The following is a 27,207-nucleotide window of genomic DNA, read 5'->3' as shown; positions in this document are numbered from 1 at the left end:
TGTGGAGTTGTGAGCACACGTGTAACCAAGAACCATCTTCGTATCTTTTTCAAGGCGTGATTTTTGCCAAAGCGATTATTGGTTAGTTTTAATATTCTGCATAGTTGATTGGTTAGCTTATTTTGCTTATGTAACATCAGGTTTTAGAGCTCAAATATTTCTGTATAGGAGACGGCTTAGTCCATCCCAAATGAAATTGATTTATGAAGCTAAGACTATGGCCATATGCGTTACGAAACGTTGTTGTGAAGTTGTCGCGAAAAACATACGGCTGCACGCCCATCTGGTGGATGTTTGTTCAAGGTATGTATATTGGTTTGTTTCAAATGTTTTTGGGTGCAATGGAAACTTATCAGCTGTTTGAGGTTTTGTTTTTATTGAACTGTTAAAAAATAACATTTCACTGGAATAGTCGTTGGCTACCACAATCGCGCTGAACACATTTATAATAACGAGAAATATCTTTACAATTATATACCGTCAAAAGAAGCATATCGACGTGAAGTGTAGACATGGATATTTTTAACTTTTGAAATACGGATGCTCTGATATTATTGCCTATGCAGTTTACTAAATTGCGTGTAACGAAGGTGCTTTCCACAACTCCTTACTAGTCGGGTTTTAAAAAATGTACGTCTCTCCATTATTTGATTTTTATAAATTGTGAGAAATGAAAATGTGGGTACAACTAAGTTGGAGTAGTGCTTATTGTGGGTTTTTGTTGCACATCTAAAAGGAGACAATCACTTCAACATGTGTAAACACCATATTAGTTTGACACAAATATGGTCTTATGAAATACTGTGTTGGTTACACTGTAGTAGTGAACTGACAGCTAGCAAGATAAGTGGTACTTGTAACCAGCATGGGATATGCTATCATACATCATTCCAATCTAACATCTTTGTAGGTAAAACTATCCTTTCATTTCTTAACTACTAGGATTTAGTAACAAGTGCCCAACTGGGGGCTAAACCACCTCTGACTTTTAGAGAAGTCATGTGTTCGTGAAAAAAGCAAAATCTTAGTCTTAGTTATGCCTTAATAAGCTATGTAATAATCAACAGCCATAGTGTAACAAGTTCATAGTATTATGACAGGACACCAGAGTAATTTTAAATATAAAGTGCTTGGTATAAAAAATCATTAACAGTAAGCTAATTTTTCTGATGTATACTACATGGAGCAATAGAAATATTATTACTGAAAGGCAACTTTTATTCAGTGTCATCTGGTATTTTTAATTTTTTCAATTTGGTACAACTTGTGCTGGAAAAATTATGATATATTAGATTTAGTTGTTCAGGAACCTATGCTATTTATGGCTGTGTTATACCTATGTATTGCAAATGTTTTGTCAGATTTCTGTAATGGCAGTATGTCATCAATACGCGGTTTTTCTACAAGGAAAGCAGCTTTAAAAATCTAAATGGCTAGAAGTACAACATCTAATAATAACAATAATAACATCTCATCAACTCTTTTGATTCTCTACAGGACTCATACGATAGCAATGTCTTTGCTTGATACATTTACCGCTATTGTTGTTGGAGAATCATATATTTACATTTACATACAGTAGTTCACTAATGCGTTAATACCAACAATCTCATTTGCACTTGATAGTGAAATTGTAGTTGAAGATCTACCATCATCACCTTTCTTTTTTCTTGTGCTTATGTTGCTAGAGCCCTGAGTATATTTATAGTTGTTCACATTACCTTGTGAAAGTCTTAATAACAACAGGAAATGCGCTACATTTCATGGCTAATTAAAGGGGGCCATCTTACAAAAATGGTTGCTTAACATACTCAAGGAAAAAGTTCTGTGAAACAGTTTATGATTGGGGGTCTGCTTGTGTACAAAACGTATAGGTCAAATGCAAATTTGTCTTTGTAATTATGAAGCAGACTATCTACACAGTTAACCAAAATTTGAATGATATAGGCGATGTATTAGCACCATTTAAGGTGTTAATACACCTTTGATGGTGCTAATGGTGGAAGAACTGTTTTTAAGGTAGCCAATTATTTGTCTGGCAAGCAAATATTTAACTAATATAATTATGGGTATATCATTTCAACTCGTTCTTCATATGTGTATTGTAAAGGAAAATATGTGCCACTGTCTTTAAATACATCTATCTCACTATTGCAACAGCTCGAAATAATTTGCTTTGTTTTTATTCAACTTATTTAAATAACTGCATGGAGCTGTTAGAATTATTGTATTACACTTCTGTTAATCATAATTTGACATTTTAATGACCTCAAGTCTGACTTGTTTGAAACCAGCAAGTTTACTGTTTAGCTTTTTTGCAATGACATCTACATGTAGCTTTATGTTGAGAATTGAGTTTCAAGCTATTCGCTGATAATGCATAGCTGGAATATATGTTCAAGACTTCAAGATTGTTAGGACAGATGAGCTACGAAAGATAGTGACAATATTGTTTGACTGACTTATAGAGAAGGTGACAGCATTGTCTGACTGACTTGTAGAGAAGGTCATGAATTCTAATTTATTTGATTGTATGTTTGAAGATATTGGAAAATATTCTCAGTTGAAAGTCTTATTATATTGGTGGTATTGAGTATTTAGGTGTAATATTTTCTTGAATAGAATGATTACGTGTCAAAAGGTAGGCAGCAAAGTAACAGGTTAATATTTAGTGATGCTTTGTTTTTAACTTTCAGTTGTTAATAAAACTGTAACTGACACCTTTCACAACAGGAAGACAATGCTGTCTAACACAACCTTCACAAGAGGAATTCTATTAAATCTCACGCAGCCATCACATCTCACATCTCATTTTGTTGTCATACAAACCATCTAGTTGTTGTCCATAGGGCTGCTTCATAACTCTAGATTATGTAATTTCTGTCATCAGCGTCAGCAACATTAAATGCATTTTCTGTGAGTCTATGTAAATAAAATACAGACTATCTTTGCATATATGTGTATATAGATTAACTGCCTTGCAAGTTATATATTAGTAGTTTTCTTTTGACTTTCGGTTACGTTTGTGCTACTTGTAATTTTACAATGTGTACAATTGTACTTGTCGCGAATGTGATGTAAAAATCGTCATGGCTACAGTGATAAAACACAACTTTTAGGATCTACTTTATTCGGCTAATGTTGATTGTTGGCTAGCCTATTAATAGCAATAAAAGAAAGACAATTTTCATTGATTAAACCAGTGTTGCAGGCTAAGAGGTGGATGACACCGGCTACAGACTGTCATTGATGATAAGGCTGAAGATAAACTATGCCAAATACTCAATTCAATAAACTTGCATTCCGATTCGTCTTAACCGTTACATGTGGATGGCACCCTAATTGCAATATTACCCAACTTACTCTTCTAATTACAGTATTTCCTAACTACTCCTTTTATTACAGTATCACCTAACTTACTCTTCCTACTACAGTATCACCCAACATACTCTTTCTGTTACAGTATCACCCAACTTACTCTTTCTGTTACAATATCACTCAACTTATTCCTCCTATTGCAGTATCACCCAACTCACTCCTAATTCAGGTTTACTTAAGCTTAAAAGCTCTAATTAAACGCCACGGCGCTCTATTTTTCAACTCTTCCTCTCTAGTGGCGGTCAATTAGAGGTGGCATTCGAATAGAGGCTGGTGTTGTATTTTTTCAAATGGCTCATCAGAATTTTGGGAAGATAAATTTAGCCCTTTTACGGTCAAAACCAATTTCGCCTATATCAAGCCCTCCTTTTCCGATGGAGCGATATTAAACCTTTTGGATGCAATAAATCTTCTAACAAATTCCAACTTGTCAACGATCTTTTAATAAGTATGCATTGAAAAACCGAGAAATATCTCCACCAGTTGATATCTATTGCTTGCAAGTAATCTGCGATTTTATATTGTAGCCTGTGTACTGTTTTGCAATTTATTTGAGCTTTCAATTTTTATTTCGTTCTAAATTTGAAGGCATATTGTTATGTTAAGTCTATATTTAACAATGTTGAATAAAAGTTCATTGCACTCATTGACTGTTTGCTACAGTTTGCAGCCAGAACTGGCTTTTTATATGCAAAAGAAGAGGATTTATGAGCATCAATCCATTGTGAGATCAGATTACCGCAATGATGCTATTAAATAATATGCTATAAATCTGCAAATTTATAAGTTATATAATAATATTTGATCAAATGCTACGAATAAAAATATATATATTCATGAGCAAGTGACATAAACGAATCATACTTATTTTACATGAAGAAACAAAAGTTAACGTTTTAAAATAAAAATATTTGCATTGTTTGCTCAGATAGCTGCGTTCTGATTGTCGCTTTCAATGGAACGAACCTCTTCTTGGCTTATACCTTCGTTGGCTTATACCTTCAACAATGTCTTCTGACATCAACTTTTCTTCTGCGTTGGTAACTAGTCGCTATTAGCGTCCAAACAATTTTTTGACAGAACAAAACTTTCATGTGTTGCATTTAGCAAATGAAGTGCGTACAAGGTATACTCGCTAAATACAGCCTTGACCCTTGAACTAGTCATTCATCTACCATCAAAAATGTAAACCATTTTTATATACATGTACAGTACTTTGAAGTATCAAGACCGCGTGAAACAAGGAACTACTATAATTAGCCTTAAACAGTTGTTAATCATTTCTATGGTGTTGCTTTCAAAATTATAGCGAAAAAAAATGAAAAGCTTTGGAGTTCGACAACGAGAAAATTGGTTGTTATTGATGTAAACGATTCGTTATCAATACGATTTTGTGGACACCCTTCTACTGATCAATGGATATTATGGGTTTGTAAAGATCAAAGATTGTCAAAGTGGCGGTCAAATAGAGGTGGGGTTCAATTAGAGAGTGGTGCTTTATTGTTCAACCCTTCTCTCAGGGTAGTAGTCAAATAAAGGTGGCGTTCAATTAGAGGTTTTACGGTACTCGTGTTTATCTTAGTCTCTCATGTTTTCATAATTTAAAGTTTCTAAAATGTGTTTACTTTGTTCCATATCTACCTCTTCTTACTTCTCTTCATTCATCCCACATTTACCTCTTCCTTTATCTATTGTAGTCATTCAACCCATACATACCCCTTCTTACCTCTGAACTTATATATTCTTTATCTACCCTTGTTACCTATTGTAGTCATTCAATCTATATCTACCGCTTCTTATCTCTGAACTCATATATTCTTTATCTACCCTTGTTACCTATTGTAGTCATTCAATCTATATCTACCCCTTCTTACCTCTGAACTCATATATTCTTTATCTACCCTTGTTACCTATTGTAGTCATTCAATCTATATCTACCCCTTCTTATCTCTGAACTCATATTCTTTATCTGCCCTTGTTACCTATTGTAGTCATTCAATCTATATCTACCTCTTCTTATCTCTGAACTCATATATTCTTTATTTACCCTTGTTACCTATTGTAGTCATTCAATCTATATCTACCTCTTCTTATCTCTGAACTCATTTATACTGTATCTACCCATACCACCTATTTACTCCTTCAACACATATCTACCCTTATTACCTATGTACTCATTTATCTCGTCTATGCTCCTCCTTACCACCTGTACTATTATATTCCTATGTAATTTACATAAGAATATAATGCAGGGGTAAGACGGATATATCAGATGGGGTAAAAATGGGATTAGAAGAATATAATCTCATTATGTTATATCATTGCCAAATGAATTATCAAATGGTCTTATAGCAAATGGAGGGGTGATCTTTTTGAATGGCAGTGTACTGATTTTTAATAGGATTCCCAAGCGCTTTCCTATGTGGCTTTCAAAAGTATCCAACTGTCGAGTTTTGACATGCTTACAGAAGGCAGTCACATTTTAGACCTCTTGTTCAATACATTAACCGTAAAACCGCTAATTGAACGCCACCTCTAATTGAACGCCACCTCTATTTGAACACCACTATGAGAGAAGTGTTGAAAAATAGAACGTTGCCTTCTATTTGAACGCCACCTCCATTTGACCACCACTTTGACTATCTTTGATTTTTATTAACCCATAATATCACATGATCAGTAGAAAAGTGTCCACAAAATCATATTAATCATGAATTGTTTATTCTAATAACAATGAATTCTCTCATCAAATTCCAAAGCTTTTCGCTTTTTATCGTTTAAACTGTAAAAGCAGCGCTATAGAAATAATCGGTAAAGGTCTCAGGCTAATAGTAGTTCCTTGTTTAACGCAGTCTTTCTACTTCGAAGTAGTCTATATATATAAAAACGGTTTAAATTTACGATGGTGTATGAACCTTGAAAGCAGCACCATAGAATTAATTATTAACTGTCTCAGGCTAATAGTAGTTCATTGATTAACATGCTCTTAATACCTTGATGTACATATATAAAAAACTTTGAAAGTAACACCATAGAAATAATTATTAACTGTCTCGGGCTAATAGTAGTTTCTTGTTTAACGTGGTCTTAATACCTTGATGTACATTTATAAAAAGCGGTTAGCAAGTATTGGGCCAAAGGTGACTTTTAGCGAGCCGAACTTTTACGCGTTGTATTTGCGCTTAATGCAGTGCATATAAGTTTTGCTCTGGCAAAAATTGTTTGGACACTATTATCGACTAGTTCAGCAGTGCACAAGAACAGTTGAGGTCAGAAGACATTGTGGAAGGTCTTGGGCAATTAGATGTTCGGTCCATCGAAAGCAACAATCAAGAACAACAGATATTGCAGCTATCCGAGGAAACGGTGAAAATATTTTTGTTTTAGAAACGGTAATTCTTGTTTCTGCAAGTAATATAAGTATGTTTCCTTTATGTCACTTGTTCATGAATATATATTTGTAGCATTTGGTAGATTATCATTATATAACGTATAAATTTGCAAATTTATAGCATATTGTTTGATAGCATCATTGCGGTAATCTGATCATACAATTGATCAACGCTCGTAACTCCTCTTCTATTGTACATAAAAAGCTAGTTTTGGCTGCAAACATGGCAATGGATGCAATGGGTTTTTATGCAACATTGGTAAATTTAAAATAAAAATATGTTTGCAAAAAAAAATTGCACGTGCCAACAAATTGCAAAGAAGAACACAAGCCATAATATCAACGCAGGTCAATCGCAAGCAATGGATATTAACTCGTAGAGATATTTCGCGGTTTCTCAAGGCTTATTTATTAAAAAATCGTTTGACAAGTTGGAGGTAAGTAAGCAGATTTATTGCATCCAAAAGGTTTAATATTGCTGCACCGGAAAAAGAAAGCAAAATACGTATAGGCGACATTCGCTTTGCTCGTAATAGGGCTTAATTTATTCTCCCAAAATTCTGATGAGCCATTTGAAAAATACACTGCCAGCCTTTATTTGAGCGCCGCCCCCAATTGACCGCCACTAATAAAGGAAAGGTTAAAAAATAGAGCCCCATCGGTTCAATTAGAGGTTTTACGGTAGATAATATCAAAAGTGCTTTTAGATTCCTTACCCATTCTATCTTAGAGTAGAACCACACGATAGGATACTTGTACCCTTCATCTTGGAGTTATTTTATGTGTGCCACATTCAACTCTGTGCTATCATTATATTAATTGGATATGATCTGGAACGAAACCAATAAAAACATTTTTAGCACTCACTCAACACATTTGCTCTACACATGGCCAGTTATTGTAACCCACAAATTTGAACTATTATAAAGATCTCCAGTCAGCTTTTAATAATGCATTAAAAAGCATGTAGTTACCCGTTGCCAATGAGAGCGAGAGCGTACCATGGTCTATCCCAAATACTAAAATTGTGAGAGGAAAACATAGATATATAAACCTTATATATATATATGGTTTATATATCTATGAAGGAAAATGATTAGAATCTAGCTCCATTAGTATAACCGATCCGACAACCCCTTCACGACGGGAATCCAAAAGCACCCATATTGACTGTAGATAACAGAGTATACAACAGCTGACGCTGAATGGCCTTATTTTACTCTATTGCTAATCTGACAAATACACCTTGCATCAGCAATTTTCCTACAAAGATGCATTGTTGAAAGTATTAATCAACAAGGTCAACTGTATTTTCAACAGCAGAGAGTCGTCCCTGCCAAAACTAGAGCAGCTTCACAAAGGAGATTTTTCAAGACTAAGTTAGATAAGCTGCTATATGCTTGATTTCTCACTAGACTGTTGTCTACAGGCTGATATGGGTGGAGCTTAACTCCATTTGTAAACAGCTTTATTCATGCATGTAATTTGCGGGAATATGCCTCATCGCGTGTGTCACCCCCAAGCTTCTTGTTTAGTAGCTCTGCTGAAGTGTTCACTAGCCACTGCAAAGTTTGTTTGTTATCAAGTTGTTCAGCTGTACTGTTGCTGTTTTTGCACTTCAGGATTGTCTACCGCAACAGAGCATAATTGTGCTAGCAGAAATTCACCAAAGTTCGAGGGTGAGACGAGGAGTCAGCGATCAAGAAAGAGTCCCAACTTGGTGACAGTTTTGCCCGTGGAAGGAGACAACTGAGATATAGTTATGGAAGAAGAGACATCTTATTATCCCATTTCTACTGTAACCGCTTCAGTCCTCCTTTTCTCCACGCTTGGATATATCACTTCTAAAAACATTCCTAGTCGTTCCAAGTCATCTTGGAAGTTCAAAAACATATTCGTATCTCTCTTACACGCTGCAACCAGCGGCACATGGGCTTGCTATTGGTAAGTTAATGGACAACGGCAAGTTAATGAGTGGGGAGCTATGTAGTTGGTAGGGTGGTCGGCAGCAGAGATTAAGCATACATGTCCATAATCCGCAGCTCTGTTTGACTGAAGCAACCCAATGGTACCATAAAGCACTGCTTTTGTGTGGCAAGTTCTTTAAAAATCAATATTTTAAGTATGGACTGCGTTATGTACCAGCATTCCAAAGTCCCAGATAACTATGTTGGTTACTAATTGCATTTGATATTAGGCATCTTTTAAAGTAGTCGGTTTTTAGGCTCAGCTGGTTGTAGCACATGCACTATATACAGCTGGACTGGGTTGTATCCCATATAATATATATATAGCTGGACTGGGTCGTACCCCATATAATATATATATATATATATAGCTGGGCTGGGTTGTACCCCATATAATATTTATAGTTGGGTTGGGTTGTACCCCATATAATATATATATACAGCTGGACTGGGTTGTACCCCCATATGATATGTACAGTGAGTAGTGTTCCATAGTTTATATACAGCTGAGTTATGTTGTACTCCATACAATATGTACAGTGAGTAGTGTTCTATAGTTTCTATACATCTGAGTTATGTTGTACTCCATACGATATGTACAGTGAGTAGTGTTCCATAGTTTATCTACAGCTGAGTTATGTTGTACTCCATACGATATGTACATTGAGTAATGTTCCATAGTTTATATACAGCTGAGTTATGTTGTACTCCATACGATATGTACAGTAAGTAATGTTCCATAGTTTATATACAGCTGAGTTATGTTGTACTCCATACGATATGTACAGTAAGTAATGTTCCATAGTTTATCTACAGCTGAGTTATGTTGTACTCCATACAATATGTACAGTGAGTAGTGTTCCATAGTTTCTATACAGCTGAGTTATGTTGTACTCCATACGATATGTACAGTGAGTAGTGTTCCATAGTTTATATACAGCTGAGTTATGTTGTACTCCATACGATATGTACAGTAAGTAATGTTCCATAGTTTATATACAGCTGAGTTATGTTGTACTCCATACGATATGTACAGTAAGTAATGTTCCATAGTTTATATACAGCTGAGTTATGTTGTACTCCATACGATATGCACAGTGAGTAGTACTGTACTCGTACAGTGAGACATCATCTGCATTCAGTAGTGGTTACCAGCCACTGTACAGTATGTGTGGTAGGTAGGAGTAGACGAGTCAAAATATGGGCTGTCATGCAAGCATCCGTTGACCACCCTGCTGCATCTTCCAGGACCTTCCCTGACTTGTCTGAGTGTTCAGCGATTGTCGAGTAACTGCTAATACATGCCTAGCACTCTAGAACACACATGTTGTATCCGTTCTATTTAATTAATAATCTTACATTTAATAATCTTTCTTTTTGTATTACCTGCAGTATAAATAAGTATGACCTTTGCTCTTACAAGTGCTACTCCACATATCTATGGTAACCATTTCCTTGCCGCTTTTATTCTGTTAAAATTGTCCTCCGTGTTCGGTTGAACTATGTACAGGGGATCAGCCTCTTCATTTACTCATGTTAAATGTTTAGTAATTTGATTACATAGTGTGTGAGTATTTCTATTATTTTAATGAGTATTTCAATAGTATCATATGATGAGATGTTGTATTATATTTTGCTGTCCATATTGTAGTCTCCTATATACGCCAGGACTTGCGCAAGATGTTATTTCGAGTCATGATATCTACTCATACAGTCTAGTATGCTTCAGCCTAGGTGAGTTGAGCTGCAGTCTAGCACTCCTCAGCGTACTTCATAAATTAGCTTGTCAATTCCCTCTACTATATCTCCTCGCTATTCAAACACCACCCAGGAATGTCTATTCTTGCATGCAGCCCTTATAGCAACAGAAGAATATTAACTGGGCTATTGTTGGTTTCACAAAACTAAAGTGCCAGATAAACCTCCAACCCAACGCTGGCGATTCGAAGAGGCCTAAATGGTAGCTGTTGTTGTTTCGCCTATGCTTATCACTGAGCTCCTTATAATATCATTGTGTCAGCAGATTCAAGTAAATTTGTTTCTCTTTCTCGATGGTAGCATAGGAGATAAGCTTACTTATTTGTGTAGTAACCGCTGCTACAATGTACACAGTCGAGTTGGGAAGAGGGTGAAGCTCTACAAAGCGTTTAACAGCTCATTTCGTCAGATACAGATGCTAAGACTTCCTAGCATCAGCATTGTCCGCTCCTTGGAAACTAGAAATTAGCTTAATTCAAGTGTTTACATTAAGTATGGTTGTATGCTGAGTGTATTCAGCACTTACTGGCTGGACCAGAGCCATGGAAACATGAATATGTGCTACTGTCTTACGAGATGTATTATGGATGCATGTGACTAGTGATTCACTTACGGGCATTAGTCTTTTGGCATAAATTCTTCTGCATTCCAGCATGATATCCTATCAAAGCAGTGCTGCGCTTAAATCAAGTTATTTATGTTGCTTAATACGTGATATGGGTAGAGCAAACAGCGATAGGGTTACATTAATGGACTATTGAGGTTTGATTCTGTTACCTCAGGGTGACGTTAAAGTCGTATATACATGTATGTTTGTGTTAGCTCCTACAATAATATCGCTCATGTTACAGTGCCAGAACTATTATAGCATCGCTACTATTATTATAGTATCAGTACTATTATAGTATCAGTAATATTATAGTATCAGTACTATTATAGTATCAGCACTATTATAGTATCAGTACTATTATAGTATCAGTAATATTATAGTATCAGTACTATTATAGTATCAGTACTATTATAGTATCAGTACTATTATAGTATCAGTACTATTATAGTATCAGTAATATTATAGTATCAGTACTATTATAGTATCAGTACTATTATAGTATCAGCACTATTATAGTATCAGTAATATTATAGTATCAGTGCTATCATCGTATCGGTACTAATATAATATTGGTACTAGTATAATATCGGTTCTAATATAATATCGGTACTAATATATTATCGATTCTAATATAGTATCGGTTCTAATATAATATCGGTACTATTATAGTATCAGTACTATTTTGGTATTGGCACTATTGTAGTATTGTAAAGGAATTTATTGCGCCACTTTTACTAGTTCTACTGGTGAACTCAGAGAGAAACAACACTATATGTTTCAAATTCAGAATAATTTATTTGCGTCTACATGGAAATTGTACAAGACAAGCATACACAAGAAAGTGCAAATTGACTCTGAGTTTTTAGATCCTCGACTGTGTCTACGACTCTCTGTAGGTCTGTGCCGAGCCGGGTCTGTCAGAGTTGGGTCAAGTCGGTTGAACCTGTTTCAGTGCGAGTTGGTCTCTGCCTGTCACAATATTAGTGCTATCATAGTAACAGTACTGCTATAGTATCAGTACTGCTATAGTATCAGTACTATTATAGTATTGGGACTAATATGGTACCAATACTATAGTAGTACCAGTACTGCTATAATATCGATACTAATATAGTATCAGTGCTGTTATAATGACAGTGCTATTATTATATGAGTCCTGTTATAGTTGGTGTTTTGTCATATTATTAGTCACACTAAGTTACCGAGTTATTCAGTCTGCGGCTATCTTGTAGGTTACACAATATACGACTGCGTTGACATGCTCCTCTTTCACAGGAAGAGGGACACCTTTGAGCTACTTGGTCACCACACAGTAGTAAGTTATCCTTGACTACTTAAGCTTTTCTCTGCCCTACTGAGTACTTGTTGTTAGCCTTGGTTTTCACTTGACTGTCACACAACCCGAACATATGAGCCAACTCTCCTTGAAACCAAAATGAGTGGGGTGGCTGCCTCTAAGCCTCGTGTACTCTAGCTGACAACCAAGACTAGTTTGATTACAACTTGAGCAGTCATTCAGAACATTTTATTTGAACGCATGTTTAACAGTGCTATTTTTTATCACAAAGTGTTACAAAGTCTGCTACATCTCTATTACTACATGCACCATTCACAATCTTTCCAATTGTTTAAATGTTTGTAAACAACTTAGTTACAAGCAACCAAAGACATAAAATTTGTATCCCAAGCAGAATGCTGTCATTACAATTGTTATTGTAATGACAGCATTCTGCTAGAATTGCTTGAAGTTGGGGCTTGATAACTTAGCTATTGAAGTAAATATAACTATTGCTATTTCTGTTGATCAAATTGTTAATTACCATATATACTCAGGCATAAGTCGAGTTTCTGCCAGACGATTTGAAGGTGAATTCTTTGCGGTCGACTGATGCATGAGTAATTTTTATGGTCATGTTGCTGCCGAGTCAAATAGGATGTAAATATGAAAAGAAAACTCTTTTATTATACATGCAATGTACACATCGCTGTCTGAAGCATTTACAAACGCTCAAAATAATGGAGCTTCATCGTATCCGTGTTAAAGGTATTTCACAGAATTAACGGTATCAAATATCAGTGAGAGGGCGGTATATACTACCATTGAACAAGCTTACGACTGCACTTTCAATCATAACATGGTAGTTTTCATTGTTGTGCCGTACTGCCACCGGCCGGTTTCAAATTTAATCCCACGACCAAACGAGCGGAGTGAAGTTTGAGAGTTTTTAAGATAAATGCATGTGCAAACAACTTACGAAAATTTTTCATCAACAACGTTGGAAACCCTTGTTTCGAAATCTCATCAACAAATTTAACCATCGTTTTGTAGAGTCGTTAAAGTATAATAACGATACAAAACACATATAAGCCTATTTAAATATGCTACCAAGTCTTTGTAAATTGTCGAACGTATCTTAAAACTTACCCATCTGATCGGATTATACACAAATAGACAGATTAATTTGGCCGGAAATCGCCACAAAACGCTTGAAAAGCTTGGTTTAAATAAAAGTTAAGACCGGCCTACGATATGCCAATAAAGCCGTGCAACAGATAGTAGAACTATTTAGCAGTACGCATTTCACGAGAAAACCGTGCTCATTTCACCAGTCTATGGCATTGTTTACTTGTAATCGAATTTATTCGAAGGTTTCTGTAATAAACGTAGACCGTTTGAGGCTGAGGCGTAGACCGTTTGAGGCTGAGGCGTAGACCGATTTACATGTACGAAATTGTGGTACACAGTTTATCAGCCTATGTTTTTTTGTCCAATCACGAAGGCTTCATTAAATTAGTTAAAACGTTAGCCGAAATTCTTTACAACTTATGTACAAGCTAGGGCCGAACTACAATGCCCCTTTATGATGAGAACATTTTTTTATTTTGCTGCAGTTTGCAGAAAACTTCCAGACGCGTGAACGCTGGTACTTGCTTTCTGTTAAAGATCGCTATCAAAACCATTCTACATTCAACACAACCAACTTTCAAACTGTGTAGTACACAGTAGCTTGCCATTTTACTTGTAATTTTGCATTTCAGAGTTATAATAAACACATTTTCTTATTGTTCTTGTTAAATTACATACATAAAGGTGTAAACACACTAGGCGATTTTATCGCGAGCGTCATGAGGAGGGCGGAGATATCGCTAGCGTGTGCATAAACACACTTGAGCGATTCACTAGCGAGCGATATAATGGGCACGCCCACAAACTGCCAATAAAATTCCGTATCATTAGTTTCTTCGGAGTTGTTAATAAATTTAGGTCAGTCAATATGGCGCTGTCTAGGCGACAACGTAAACAACTAAACGCATTTGTTATTAAACCTAATCTCACTTTCACGGATTGTACACTGCCTACACTACAAGGAGACATAAGAAAAAACGATTATTGCATTTTTAACTGTAATATTTTTTACTATTTTTATACATATTTTATTATGTAGTGGTTTTTTATATTTAGGCCTAATGTATTAAATATTTACCGTTCTCAAGATGGTCAACCTGCGCAACGATTGACTCCAAATGTTGGTTTTCAACTTGGATTTTTTGTAATTTTTGTTTGTTATGGTGCACAGGACTGGGAGTGCTCTTATTAAATTTATGAACAATTCAGTGCTCGTTCTGAAGATGTTTCAATATTAACAAAATAGCAAATTGTTGCTGCTGTACGTTGGTGAACATCGATAAGAAATAATTACCCGCCATAAAATTGCATTCTGGTAAAATCCAACCAATCGAAATGCATCTCGCTAGCGATAAAGTTGTGCAGAGAAAGTCTAACGATATCGCTCTGGATGAGCACACTGAGTGAATTCTAGCGCAGATTAGCGCCACGCAGCGCGATATCGCTCTAAATATTGCCTAGTGTATTTATACCTTTACAGTAGGTTAGGCCTACAGTTTTAATTAACAATTTAATCTAGAAGTTAACAACTTCGCTCGGGAGCGCATCAGTCGATTAGCTATCAATGACCAAATCCTACAACGTAAAAGGGAGGAGACTAGATTGCGTGACCTTTAACAGAACGCTGAACTTATCTAACTTTTCTATATTTGTTGAAATTGTTATTTGCACATTTTTGAATTCGTGCTCCCTCCAATTTATTTTATTTCATCTCGAACAACTTTCATTTACACTATACTCTGCCAATCCCTGCTGACAACTACTTTTTCAACAACCAGCACTGCCATTTCTTTTTTCCGTTATCACTTATTCCATTATCAGGTCGTGGGCTGTATGACAGGGGAACTTCTAGTATGTAATATATTTGGAAAAAAATAAGCGAAATTTTATAACTAAATTCTGAAGAAGGTCTAATGCATGTACATTTAAATATACCTTGCTTTACAAGTATTTGATTTTTGTTTGTTTTTTACCCACAGAGTAGCAAACGCATGATGGGGAACTCATGTTTTAGCGTGCAGTCATCCCCAAACTTCATTTAAAACACATCGCAGAACTCTATTTATCATACCGTGTAATAAAACTAGATTTTAAAAGTTATGTTTTTATTCTGGATAGCAACAATCAATTCAGATTCGATATAATTATTCCAGAATACATGTATTCTGGAGTATGCTATATAAAACCTTAAAAAAACAAAGGTAAAAATAAGGTATGTGTATATCATACCATTTCTATTATTGGTTGAGTCAATCGCTCACATTGCAAGTTGCTCACACAGACAAGGCATAAACTTTAGTAACAGATTGTTAGCCAGTGTGCACACAGCTTTAAATGTACATTTTACCTGCAGGTATATAACTACAGGTCTGGGCATCACTAAGTTCTGTCAACTGTACTGAAAAGGTTCACTGAACCTACAGCGGAGCCCTCAACAGTCAAATGCTTTTTCAGTCATCCCTGCATGCTGTATCACTATCCTTGTAGTCGTCTGCTCTTGTAGATCCTCGTCGCTTTTGGTATAGCCATAGCATTTCAGACATATGTTGGCTACGCTGTAGTCGCCCTCGTCGTTGAGGTTAACTCTGTCTTCCTTCACATTAGACAGCTGATGCTTATCTGTCGCATAGACAAATCGTCGGCATGCTTCAGGCTCAATGGTTTGGCCAATGTTGGTAGGTAACCTTTACAATAAGGGAGTCAGAGGTCGGCCTAACATATCACGAGCCAATAAAATTAGGAATTACCTTTTCTTTTATCATCATTTGTGTTTCTAGTGTTTTCTAGGCTACTAGAAGGATGGTCAGAAAGATAGGCTAATGATATGTAATGCTACTCATCCCATTAACATTTTTAAATATTGCAAAAGGATTTCCGCTTTTTGTAATTTTATTTCATCATCGGCACATCTTTTAAATAAAAAGGTACCAAAATGTTTTTGTTTTAATATTACTGCTCTAGTCTAATTTTTTTGCTTTGACTACTAGTAAGGTATGAGATACTCTGCTTTGTTAGACCAAAATTTGTTTGCCTATTCTATTCACCCTACCAGAGAGCACAGTTTTGATTGATGAAAGTATTGTCATAGACATAGTGGTAGCTGTTGCAGGCTACCACAGACATAGTGGTAGCTGTTGCAAGCTACCACAGACATAGTGGTAGCTGTTGCAGGCTACCATAGACATAGTGGTAGCTGTTGCAGGCTACCATAGACATAGTGGTAGCTGTTGCAGGCTACCATAGACATAGTGGTAGCTGTTGCAGGCTACCATAGACATAGTGGTAGCTGTTGCAGGCTACCATAGACATAGTGGTAGCAAAGTCAACATAAACTTATGTCATATAACAAAGGCCTTTTGGTGAAATTCATCTTTCGTGTTTGATTACACCAGCAAATAGCCTCGGATTCTGTTTCTGTTAATTTGTGCTCTAAACAATCACTTTACACTTATTATTCCTTTTACATTCTTATTGGTTTTACCTGCGTTCGACAAAATGATGATTTCATGTCGACAGAGAGGTCAAGGCCGAACAGTCTGATGACTTTATGCTGCAATAAAGAATCTTTAATCAAGGGATTCTGTTATCTATGAGTATGCATTAATAATACTTTTTGCTATGAATTTTTATCTTCTTTTAAGCGATTCGTTCATATGCCCTACTGCCGACTATGCAAGCTTGAACCATGGTTTAATATTAGTAAATACAAAAATAAATGTGTCATTTGCTGGAACTTCTACTTAAAATTTCCTTAATAAATTAACTTTTTGGCTTTTGGTGTAAAATTTAAGCAAATATTTGACTCAATACTAGAATTACTTTCCAACATACGATGGTTCAAAGCTCCTTGAAGAAGCGCTGTTTGATTTAAACTATATTTATACACGAGGTTTGTTTACATCATATACATGTATATAACACAGCAAGTCTTTTCTTGCTAAAAGTATTAATAATTCATCTATAATATCATATAGTTACATTGCTGAAAGATATCTGAACAATCTCGTCTAGTTACTCCAAAATGTTTTCTTTGCAAACAGACTTGCTGTGCTAAAATGCTGCCTTTCATTGGTCCTGCCTTAGTGTGCTTTTCTATTGTATTGCTTGCACTATTACATTGCATGCGAGTGTTATTGTACTGCACTATTCTATGTATTGCTTGCACTATTACATTGCATGCGAGTGTTATTGTACTGCACTATTCTATGTATTGCTTGCACTATTGCATTGTATGCGAGTGTTATTGTACTGCACTATTCTATGTATTGCTTGCACTATTACATTGCATGCGAGTGTTATTGTACTGACTATTCTATGTATTGCTTGCACTATTACATTGCATGCGGATATTATTGTACCGCACTATTCTATGTATTGCTTGCACTATTACATTGCATGTGAGCATTATTGTACTGCACTATTCTATGTATTGCTTGCACTATTACATTGCATGTGAGCATTATTGTACTGCACTATTCTATGCATTGCTTTCACAATTTTTTTGTATTATGTGCACTGTCCCATTGAGCTGTGCACTATGACCCTTGACCTTTCCACTATGACCCTTGACCTCTCCACTATGACCCTTGACCTCTCCACAGTAGACAGGGAATGTGCTTAAGTAACGCAGCCAGCGCCCACCTTTATCTTGCTTGGGGGTAAAATGGTTGGCAGTATTTACTCTCCCTGTATTGTATGTACTCTAGTTCCCCTGTATTGTATGTACTCTAGCTCCGCTGTATTGTATGTACTCTAGTTTCTCTGTATTGTATGTACTCTGGCTCCCCTGTATTGTATGTAATCTAGCTCCCCTGTATTGTATGTACTCTAGCTCCCCTGTATTGTATATACTCTAGCTCCCCTGTGTTTTATACACTCTAGCTCCCCTGTATTGTATGTACTCTAGTTTCTCTGTATTGTATGTACTCTAGCTCCCCTGTATTGTATGTACTTTTGTTCCCCTGTATTGTATGCACTCCGGTGCCCCAATATTGTATGTACTTTAATTCCTTGTATTGTGTGGACTTTAGCTCATCTGTATTGTAGTACCCAAGTTCACATAAACAGTCTAATCAGTAGTTTAAAGGTCGCTAATCACTCTGTCAACTAGTCCCAATGATTACTCCAGTTAACAAATCTCGTGCAAGGCATGTTAACAACATGTTAACAACTGTCTCATACATATAGGCATGCAGTCTGGACTGCGGCAATTTTATATTTGCTCGTTGTTTACTCAGACCAATAATGTCTGCTGTATTTCGTTTGTCTTATAAATGATATACATGTATGTTATAATATTCTATTCGCGCCTGCTTTGGTTTGCTAGAGATATTGTGGATATTAAGCATGTACTTTTCATTTCCTGTTCATACTATGTTACAGCTATGCTTTTTTCGTAGTAGATGTAAAGTTTTTTTCAGGCTTGGTAATTATGGGTCATTCACAGTAAACTGGCTACCAGATATTTCATAATGAGTATATGGTTAGCTTGTTTCAGAGGAGTTGCTAGTTTACTATCATGTAAATCCATTAGTAATGCCACTCTTTTAATATTACTCCGCTTTTGCACTATTACTCCCTGCATTCCCAGTACTGCTACATTATTACACTCAATGCCTGCTCATACAATATGGCTGCGCTATTCCATTTGTGGTGCTTGCTATTACGTTATTGCTGCACTACTCTACTCGCAGTGCTTATTCTTGCAGTATCGTTGCACTACTCTATTTGCAGTGTTTGTTCCTACAGTATTGCTGCACTACTCTACTCGCAGTGCTTGTTCTTACAGTATTGCTGCACTACTCTACTCGCAGTGCTTATTCTTATAGTATTATCACACTACTCTACCTGCAGTACTTGCCCTTACAGTATTGCTGCACTACTCGCAGTGCTTGTTCTTATAGTATTGCCGTACTACTCTACCTCTTACAGTAGAGTAGTACGGCAATACAGGGCTCTACCTCTGCCGTACTTGCTCTTACAGTATTGCTGCACGACTTTACTTTACTTGCGGTGTTTGCTCCTCCACTATTGTTTTACTACTTAAAATGCTTGTTCTTCATTCTGAGGTCTTAATAACATAGGTTAACATCTTCTGCATACTTTCTAGTCCTGCTTTCATTGATGGTTGTCTTCTCTTCGATAGTTCCTACCTAAAGAATATTAACATTTCCTGCAGTGTGCAGGACAATCCTTAGTAGCTTTCTCAGTGTTGTCACTGTTTTACAGGGTCTTTTATTACATTCCGAATCATGACCTTCGCATGGATGACTCGTTGGCTGTTTCTAAACAAAGACCTTGTGCCTCTTGTCTTCTTCACAATAGGCAGTATTGGGCTCGCTGTCGTCACCTTAATGACCATAGTCCTCTTCTACCGACTGCTCAAATCTGACTTCAAGCGTAGCACCGCTCTGCCGACAGACAAATCAGACTGAGTTTTTCTTGCTCCCAAATTTATTGATTGCTCAGCATCGTGCGTTTTAAATTATTGCGACTGACTTGGTGTTAGTTGCTAGATATTATTTAGCTTATTCTAAAGGATGGATTGGACAATCAGGGAAGTCATTATTTTAAGTTTACCTCACTGCTGTTATGCTGTTATGAGACATGGTTACTCTCAAAACATTTTCAGCTTTTTGTGATTAGGTTGGTTACAGCTCAGTGCATGTATTTTATCGCTAGAGGTGCTGACGCTTTCAAACATTCTTTCATTTCAATGTTGTTCTACAATTTTTTGTAAATATTGTAATTTTTCCACCAACAGTTTTTGTGTTGTCATTTAAATTTCACAGCAGTTTATTGCTTCTTATTCTTTGTCTTCCGCAGTTGAAATACTTTATTTCACTTCCATAACTTATATGATATGCTCAATCTATTGTGTTTTTCAAATGAGTAATTATGATTACATATGAAGTTGTCTCATGCGTATTATGATCCTTCACTGTTCTAGGATGACTCATTCATAAGTGATATCGTCTAAAGATGACTAAATGCTTTTGGGTTTGATCTAGTTTGTTGCTGGATAGTCTTAATGCACCAAGCATGATTAAACATACAATAGTGTACGCATAGTTGAAGAAGTAGTCTGTCACTAGTTGGCATAGCGATGAGATGCTGACTGCTAGTCATAGATTAGACACTGGATTGAGTCGACATCTATTTTGTTGGTCCGGTGCACAGGCTACTGAGCTGACAAGATTTGGAGGATTACGCTATCATGAGAAGATATTAGCTTGCTTTCATTGCTATTTGTTTTTCTAACTTTATTGTAGCTTGTTTGTCAGTCAAGTGTTTTTATTTTGATTGATTGAACATTGCTGGTATTACTCGCCGAAGTTGTAAAATGGTCACCCAAATTGGAGCAGCTGCCTCTCGCTCTGCTGTCTACACCTCAAAGCATTTTCACAGCGAGCTTTGCACTGCCCCAATAACCTCACATCAATTATTGGTTTGTTAAAGAATGGGAGCATATGTGGCGGAGAGATTTCAGTATGTGTACCTGAATTAGAGATCATCAGTTTACAATCATGTACTTCTAAAAAATTATCAATTCATAGCAAACAGTTCTCAGTTCTAGATATTACTAAATAAAACTTATATAAAATTAAAATTTCTGACGAATTATTGACAAAATTTTGGGTTAGAAGAAGAGAATATTGTTGAGAGCAAAGGTTGTCAAAAATATAACAAGTGACTCGGAAAAAGACTAGATAAGAGACAAATTTAATAACTTGAGAATAACAGGTTTTCCTTCCAACAGTACTAACATTTTGCATACAACCAGGGTCATACTAGCACATTTGAGTATAAACAGTATCGTTTTAACACATTCGAGTATGATCAGTGTCGCACCAACACATTTGAATACAAACAGTGTCGTACCAACACAAGTGAGTACGAACAGTGTTGTACCAACACATTTGAATACGAACAGTGTCGTACCAACACATTTGAATACGAACAGTGTCGTACTAACACAAGTGAGTATGAACAGTGCCATACCAACACAAGTGAGTACGAACAGTGTCGTACCAACACAAGTGAGTACGAACAGTGTCGTACCAACACAAGTGAGTACGAACAGTGTCGTACCAACGCATTTGAATAAGAACAGTGTCGTACCAACACATCTGAGTACGAACAGTGTCATACCAACACAAGTGAGTACGAACAGTGTCGTACCAACGCATTTGAGTAAGAACAATGTCGTCCCAACACATCTGAGGACGAACACTGTCGTACCAACACGTTTGAATACGAACAGTGTTGTACAAACACATTTGAATACAAACAGTGTCGCACCAACACATTTGAATACGATCAGTGTCGTACCAACACATTTGAGTAAGAACACTGTCGTACCAACACATTTGAATACGAACAGTGTCATACCAACACATTTGAATACGAACAGTGTCGTACTAACACAAGTGAGTACGAACAGTGTCTTACCAACGCATTTGAGTATGAACAGTGCCATACCAACACAAGTGAGTATGAACAGTGTCGTACCAACACAAGTGAGTACGAACAGTGTCGTACCAACACAAGTGAGTACGAACAGTGTCATACCAACGCATTTGAATAAGAACAGTGTCGTACCAACACATCTGAGTACGAATGGTGTCATACCAACACAAGTGAGTACGAACAGTGTCGTACCAACGCATTTGAGTAAGAACAGTGTCATCCCAACACATCTGAGGACGAACAGCGTCGTACCAACACATTTGAGTAAGAACAGTGTCGTACCAACACATCTGAGTACGAACAGTGCCGTACCAACGCATATATCTGCATGTGACATGTCCCAACTGAATCAAGTCTGACACAATGCTTGTGCTTTGAAGTTAAAGAGGGTTAAGTTCAGAACATGAAAATAATTTTTACTTTGCTTTTTGCGGAAATTTTACAATTATACCAGATAATAGCACTTTCACACTGTCAAATCAGATGTTTCAGAACCAACTTAACATATTGTTTATAACTGCAAGTGATCTAACAATGTCAGACCGACTTTTTCGCCTTGAAAAGATTACAATAGCCGCTGAAAGCAAATACTTTGACTAAATTACTTGGAAACTGATGACTGAAAATATTGACTGAATATCATTGGATATAATGTGCTGACTGATTCTATAGAAATTATATCTGCTGACAAGGAGGTCAGAGAAATCAGAGTATTATATCTGCTGACAACGAATATTAACCAGAGGTCAGAGAGGTCAGAGTATTATATATGCTGACAACGAATATTAACCAGAGGTCAGACTATTATATCTGCTGACAACGAATATTAATCAGAGGTCAGAGAGGTCAGAGTATTATATCTGCTGACAACGAATATTTACCAGAGGTCAGAGTATTATAGGTATCTGCTGACAACGAATATTAACCAGAGGTCAGAGTATTATAGGTATCTGCTGACAACGAATATTAACCAGAGGTCAGAGAGGTCAGAGGATTATATCTGCTGACAACGAATATTAACCAGAGGTCAGAGAGGTCAGAATATTATATCTGCTGACAACGAATATTAATCAGAGGTCAGAGAGGTCAGACTATTATATCTGCTGACAACGAATATTAATCAGAGGTCAGAGTATTATATCTGCTGACAACGAATATTAACCAGAGGTCAGAGGTGCTTTCAATATACAAAAGGAAACTATAACGAGATAGTTATAGTCCAACTGTTTATGATCTACTAAACGTGTATTAAAAAAATTGCATTAATTTTATGTGGAGCCTATTATCTACAATTGCCAAAAATCAACTAATCATTTGCTTATTGGAATGAATATCTACATTTATCAAATCAACTACTATTTCTAAGAACTTTTGCTAATATGAAAAGAGAGGAAGGAATGAAAGATGGCTGTTTATTCACAAAGGAAAGCTTTTTAAAATATAAGTTAGGTATACTAACAACTAAAATGGACATAAACTTGCTTAGCTAAACTGAAAAAGAATTGTGGATAAGCGTTATGATTCTATTTGAGTTTGGGTAGTAGTAGTCATATAGTGTCTATATGCGGTAAATGAAGTAGAACGATAAACGGAAGTGACGACCACTGCTGTAAAGACAGCAACAACAAGCACTCGACTAAATTATTAAGTACCCGGCGCACCAAAAGTTTACAAATTAAAAACACACGAACAAAAACCCAAGTAAATTTTACTATAGGAACTATACTACTATACTATTACCTACATATCACACGCTATTTAATGATATTCATCGACTTACCAGCATTATCGATGTTTATTTTGTTTTTATCTAGAAAACTATTCTTGGGCTGACACAGACGAGAGTTATTGTTGGAACTTTGTTCTAATCATGGTAACATATGGTATCAATATTAGCATTATTTGTTGCTGTTCAGTAACGAGTTTATCACCTATTATTATCATATTATTACTTAGACTTATTATCATTTTATATGCTATTTATGAGTGACAACTCATACTACCGTTAAAATAATAATATAATTTTCTAGTTAGTCTACCAATCATTGACTGCGCTTGATTGATAATTTCTGTGCCAGTTGATATTAACGCTTGTGACCTAATGCATTTCTTTCATATTCACATATAATCATAACTATCTTGAACAGTAGAGGCAGGATTTGATACGATAAATATATCACCAACTATTTCTCACACGGCACAGCATCAGGTCCATAAAATCTAAAAATACAATAATAACATTGGTCAATGATAACAGTGATAGGTTCCTTTTATATAATAGTTGACATCATAATCTCACCAGCATAAAATGAGTAGGATAAGACATGGAGGCGTGTGAAGCATTTCAGACAATTTAGGGTAGTTTCTAATAGAGTTCATGTCAACTTTTGCATATGCTTTTCCAGTTTCCAGCAATATTTCCTTAATAACTGTCCTTAACTCCAGCAGTTCAAGAAATTTGTCGATATGAATTTACAGCTGCTGCTATGAGGTTGGCGAGCAGCGACAAATACTTTCGATTCAATAAGCTGTTGTTTTTTTATAAATACTAGATCTATAATTAGAAATGTCTCAAAAAGTGTAACAGATTGTAAAGTGTGGTTTGTATTATACTCCTACTCATTAGCAGTCCTTATTGGTTCTAAGGAAACTCCGACAGAATCAATTGAGGCAGCAGCAAACCAATGCTGCTGCTTCATTGGGTTAGCAACCAAAAACCAAGTGTGTTCAGAGGCACTGAAGGAGAAATTATTTAGCCAAAGACACTTGACAATGCTCATTTCTAAGGCAGCTCTCAATCAATCGCTTGTCCTTGTAGTGTATAACCTTTGGCAAACTTAACCTAGTCATATACTGTATATCAATTGTAAAAGACGGTCTTTCACGGCACACGAGCTAATTTCCCCTTTTTCAGGCTCAGTAATATTAAAGCATGGGAGTAGTCATTTAGTGTATAATTGCATATAACTGGCACAGTCGCAGCCAAAGACTACTCTGCCATCTCAAAAAGAGTGCCAGCCTTTTATATGGTTGACCTCCGACAACAATGAGTGTTATATAAGCTATTATAGTCAAACTCGTGATGGTGATTACATAAGTTGTGGTAAGACATTCAATACACAAGGAAAATGATATAATAGGTGAACAAATATAGATATGCGTACATGACAACTACTGCTGCAGAAGATCACTAAAATAAAGTGTAAGTTTCGAAATGTAGCCGATAATGTCTGTGTGCTATGTCCACTACACAATCATGTTCTTTTCTGGAGAAGCTTGCTTGCGCAGTGCATGCCTCGAAGCGCTTTGAAGTTGTATTCCACCGATTAAGAGTGCAAGCCACTCAAAGATTTTAGAGCAACACATTCTTGCAGAGCTGTCTGATCACTTAGTTTACTTAATTTAAAATAGTCAGTAAAGGAAATGAGAGAGTGCAAAAATACCAACCATTGAGAGAAGGAGTAGGAAAATGCTAGAATATGAGAACATCAGTTATACAAAAACTCATAGAAGCATCAAGTACAGTACCACCTAACCATCAGTTTCGGCTTCGCCAATTTTCAGCGACATAGGTAAGTAATAAATTCTAAGAGAGCACATGGAACCATAAAGATTTAGAGACAGATTCTAAAACTCCATAGTCTCTGGTAGGAAACTCAAGTGTCAGTAGCCGTATAGCCTTATAGTAGCTTTAAGAATACAATGGACATATATATATATATATATATATATATATATATATATATATATATATATATATATATATATATATATATATATACTAGATGAATGCCCGACATTGCATAGGTAATACAAAACAGCGCATATTAGCAAAATGGCTAACTTGAGTAAATTAAGCTAGTATATTGCTCAGCATACTGTAATAAAAGCCGTGAGCTGTCAAGCCAGCTGTAGTGGCCTTACGCATCACGGAGTGTCTATACGCGTAGTTATCTTGTGCGGCCTAATGGGCTAGCCAAGAACTGGAGTTGCAGAGTTCAAATCCAGTTCAAAGGGCAATATTTGTGCTACTTTATCACTATAACTGGACATATGCCACACCAACAGACAAATGACAAACATTGAGAAATATATATATAGATTTATAAGTTTTTAACTCGTCACCCTTCCATTGGGTTAGACTGGCTACTGACACTCGCGCTTTCCACCAGACACAAGCCTTTCTGAAGTTATCACCTGATGATAGCAGACCTATAAGTGTTTAAAAAACTGTAGTGATCGACTAACAACTAAGTGCTCTTTATATTCTATATTACACTATTGTTATACTACACTAATATATATACATGTATATAGGCATAATATATACGTACATATTATTTTATGTGTTATATTTGAAATTGTTTAACAACCATTTGGCTAATTGGCTATCACAGTCGAACGTTTAAAACATTTGTGTTGCTTATAATGGTAAATCTTAATCTGAAAATTGTATGTATAACCAATTTATTATTTTCCAATTTTTTGTAACAGATACGCAAATAAATAGCCACAGTATAGCAGTCAGCTATGTTAAGCCATTTCTCTCCTATGCCTTATGAAGCTGAGCTATGTTCTCTTCTTGTTCGTTTTCTCAAAATGTTCAATTATGAGCTAAAAGAAAATGCTTTTGAACAAGGGGAAAATTCTAAACCTGCTAGAAATAACGACTCAACATTATGGTTGCACACGGCATAATTCTACTGCCAAATAGAATTGGATGGCAATGGCTTCTAGCAAGCACCCTTTGTTAACATAATAAATAGCCGCAAAAGTGGCAGCCAATTTGTAATGGCAGCAGTTACCAACACAAAATTTTTGAGTTTTTATTAACTTAATAACAATATCTGTAAAAACCACCAAAGGTATCGGAAAGAAAATGCTCATGGTAACTATCATGAAAAAAATTATGAAATTTTACGAAGTCAAACAACGATCTAATTTGGCTGCTGGGCCCAAGAGTCAGGAAGAACGATGAATACAATCAGTCACCTGACCAGTCGATTCATAAGGCTAGGAAGAACGATGAATACAATCAGTCACCTGACCAGTCGATTCATAAGGCTAGACAGTCTACAGAATAATACGAACAAGCTTATGTATTTGGTATTACTAGATAGCAAATGGTCGTGTGAAGTCTACCTGGTTCAACTCTTGACCTATCAAATGGTCGTGTGAAGTCTACCTGGTTCAACTCTTGACCTATCAAATGGTCGTGTGAAGTCTA

The 27,207-nt window shown here is 36.1% G+C and overlaps 1 protein-coding gene across 2 annotated transcripts; it reads left to right on the top strand.

The window, feature by feature from the left end:
* The first annotated feature begins 235 nt into the window (after positions 1-235).
* On the top strand, positions 236-20,433 carry LOC137391795 (TLC domain-containing protein 2-like). Of its 2 annotated transcripts, XM_068078331.1 has the most exons (6): positions 236-303; positions 8,392-8,713; positions 10,388-10,470; positions 12,337-12,419; positions 16,015-16,186; positions 19,740-20,433. In XM_068078331.1, the coding sequence occupies exons 2-6, from the start codon at positions 8,532-8,534 to the stop codon at positions 19,943-19,945; spliced, it is 726 nt and encodes a 241-aa protein (XP_067934432.1). In that variant the 5' UTR covers positions 236-303; positions 8,392-8,531; the 3' UTR covers positions 19,946-20,433. The 2 variants fall into 2 exon arrangements, with proteins under 2 accessions (XP_067934432.1, XP_067934433.1); XM_068078332.1 differs by lacking the exon at positions 236-303 and having other exon boundaries at positions 8,295-8,713.
* The last annotated feature ends 6,774 nt before the right edge of the window (positions 20,434-27,207 follow it).

This window comes from Watersipora subatra, chromosome 3 (assembly GCF_963576615.1).
Source record: "Watersipora subatra chromosome 3, tzWatSuba1.1, whole genome shotgun sequence".
In the NCBI taxonomy this organism is placed as follows: Eukaryota; Metazoa; Bryozoa; class Gymnolaemata; order Cheilostomatida; family Watersiporidae; genus Watersipora; species Watersipora subatra.
The sequence above is the reverse complement of the archived record's forward strand: the minus strand, read 5'-3'. Positions and strand labels throughout refer to the sequence as shown.

Excerpts from the sequence above, each read along its gene's own strand:
- LOC137391795 (XM_068078331.1), top strand. The coding sequence starts at position 8,532 with ATGGAAGAAGAGACATCTTATTATCCCATTTCTACTGTAACCGCTTCA. Across the intron at positions 8,714-10,387 it reads GGCACATGGGCTTGCTATTG|TCTCCTATATACGCCAGGAC; the intron begins GTAAGTTAATGG and ends TCCATATTGTAG. Across the intron at positions 16,187-19,739 it reads CAATGGTTTGGCCAATGTTG|GGTCTTTTATTACATTCCGA; the intron begins GTAGGTAACCTT and ends ACTGTTTTACAG.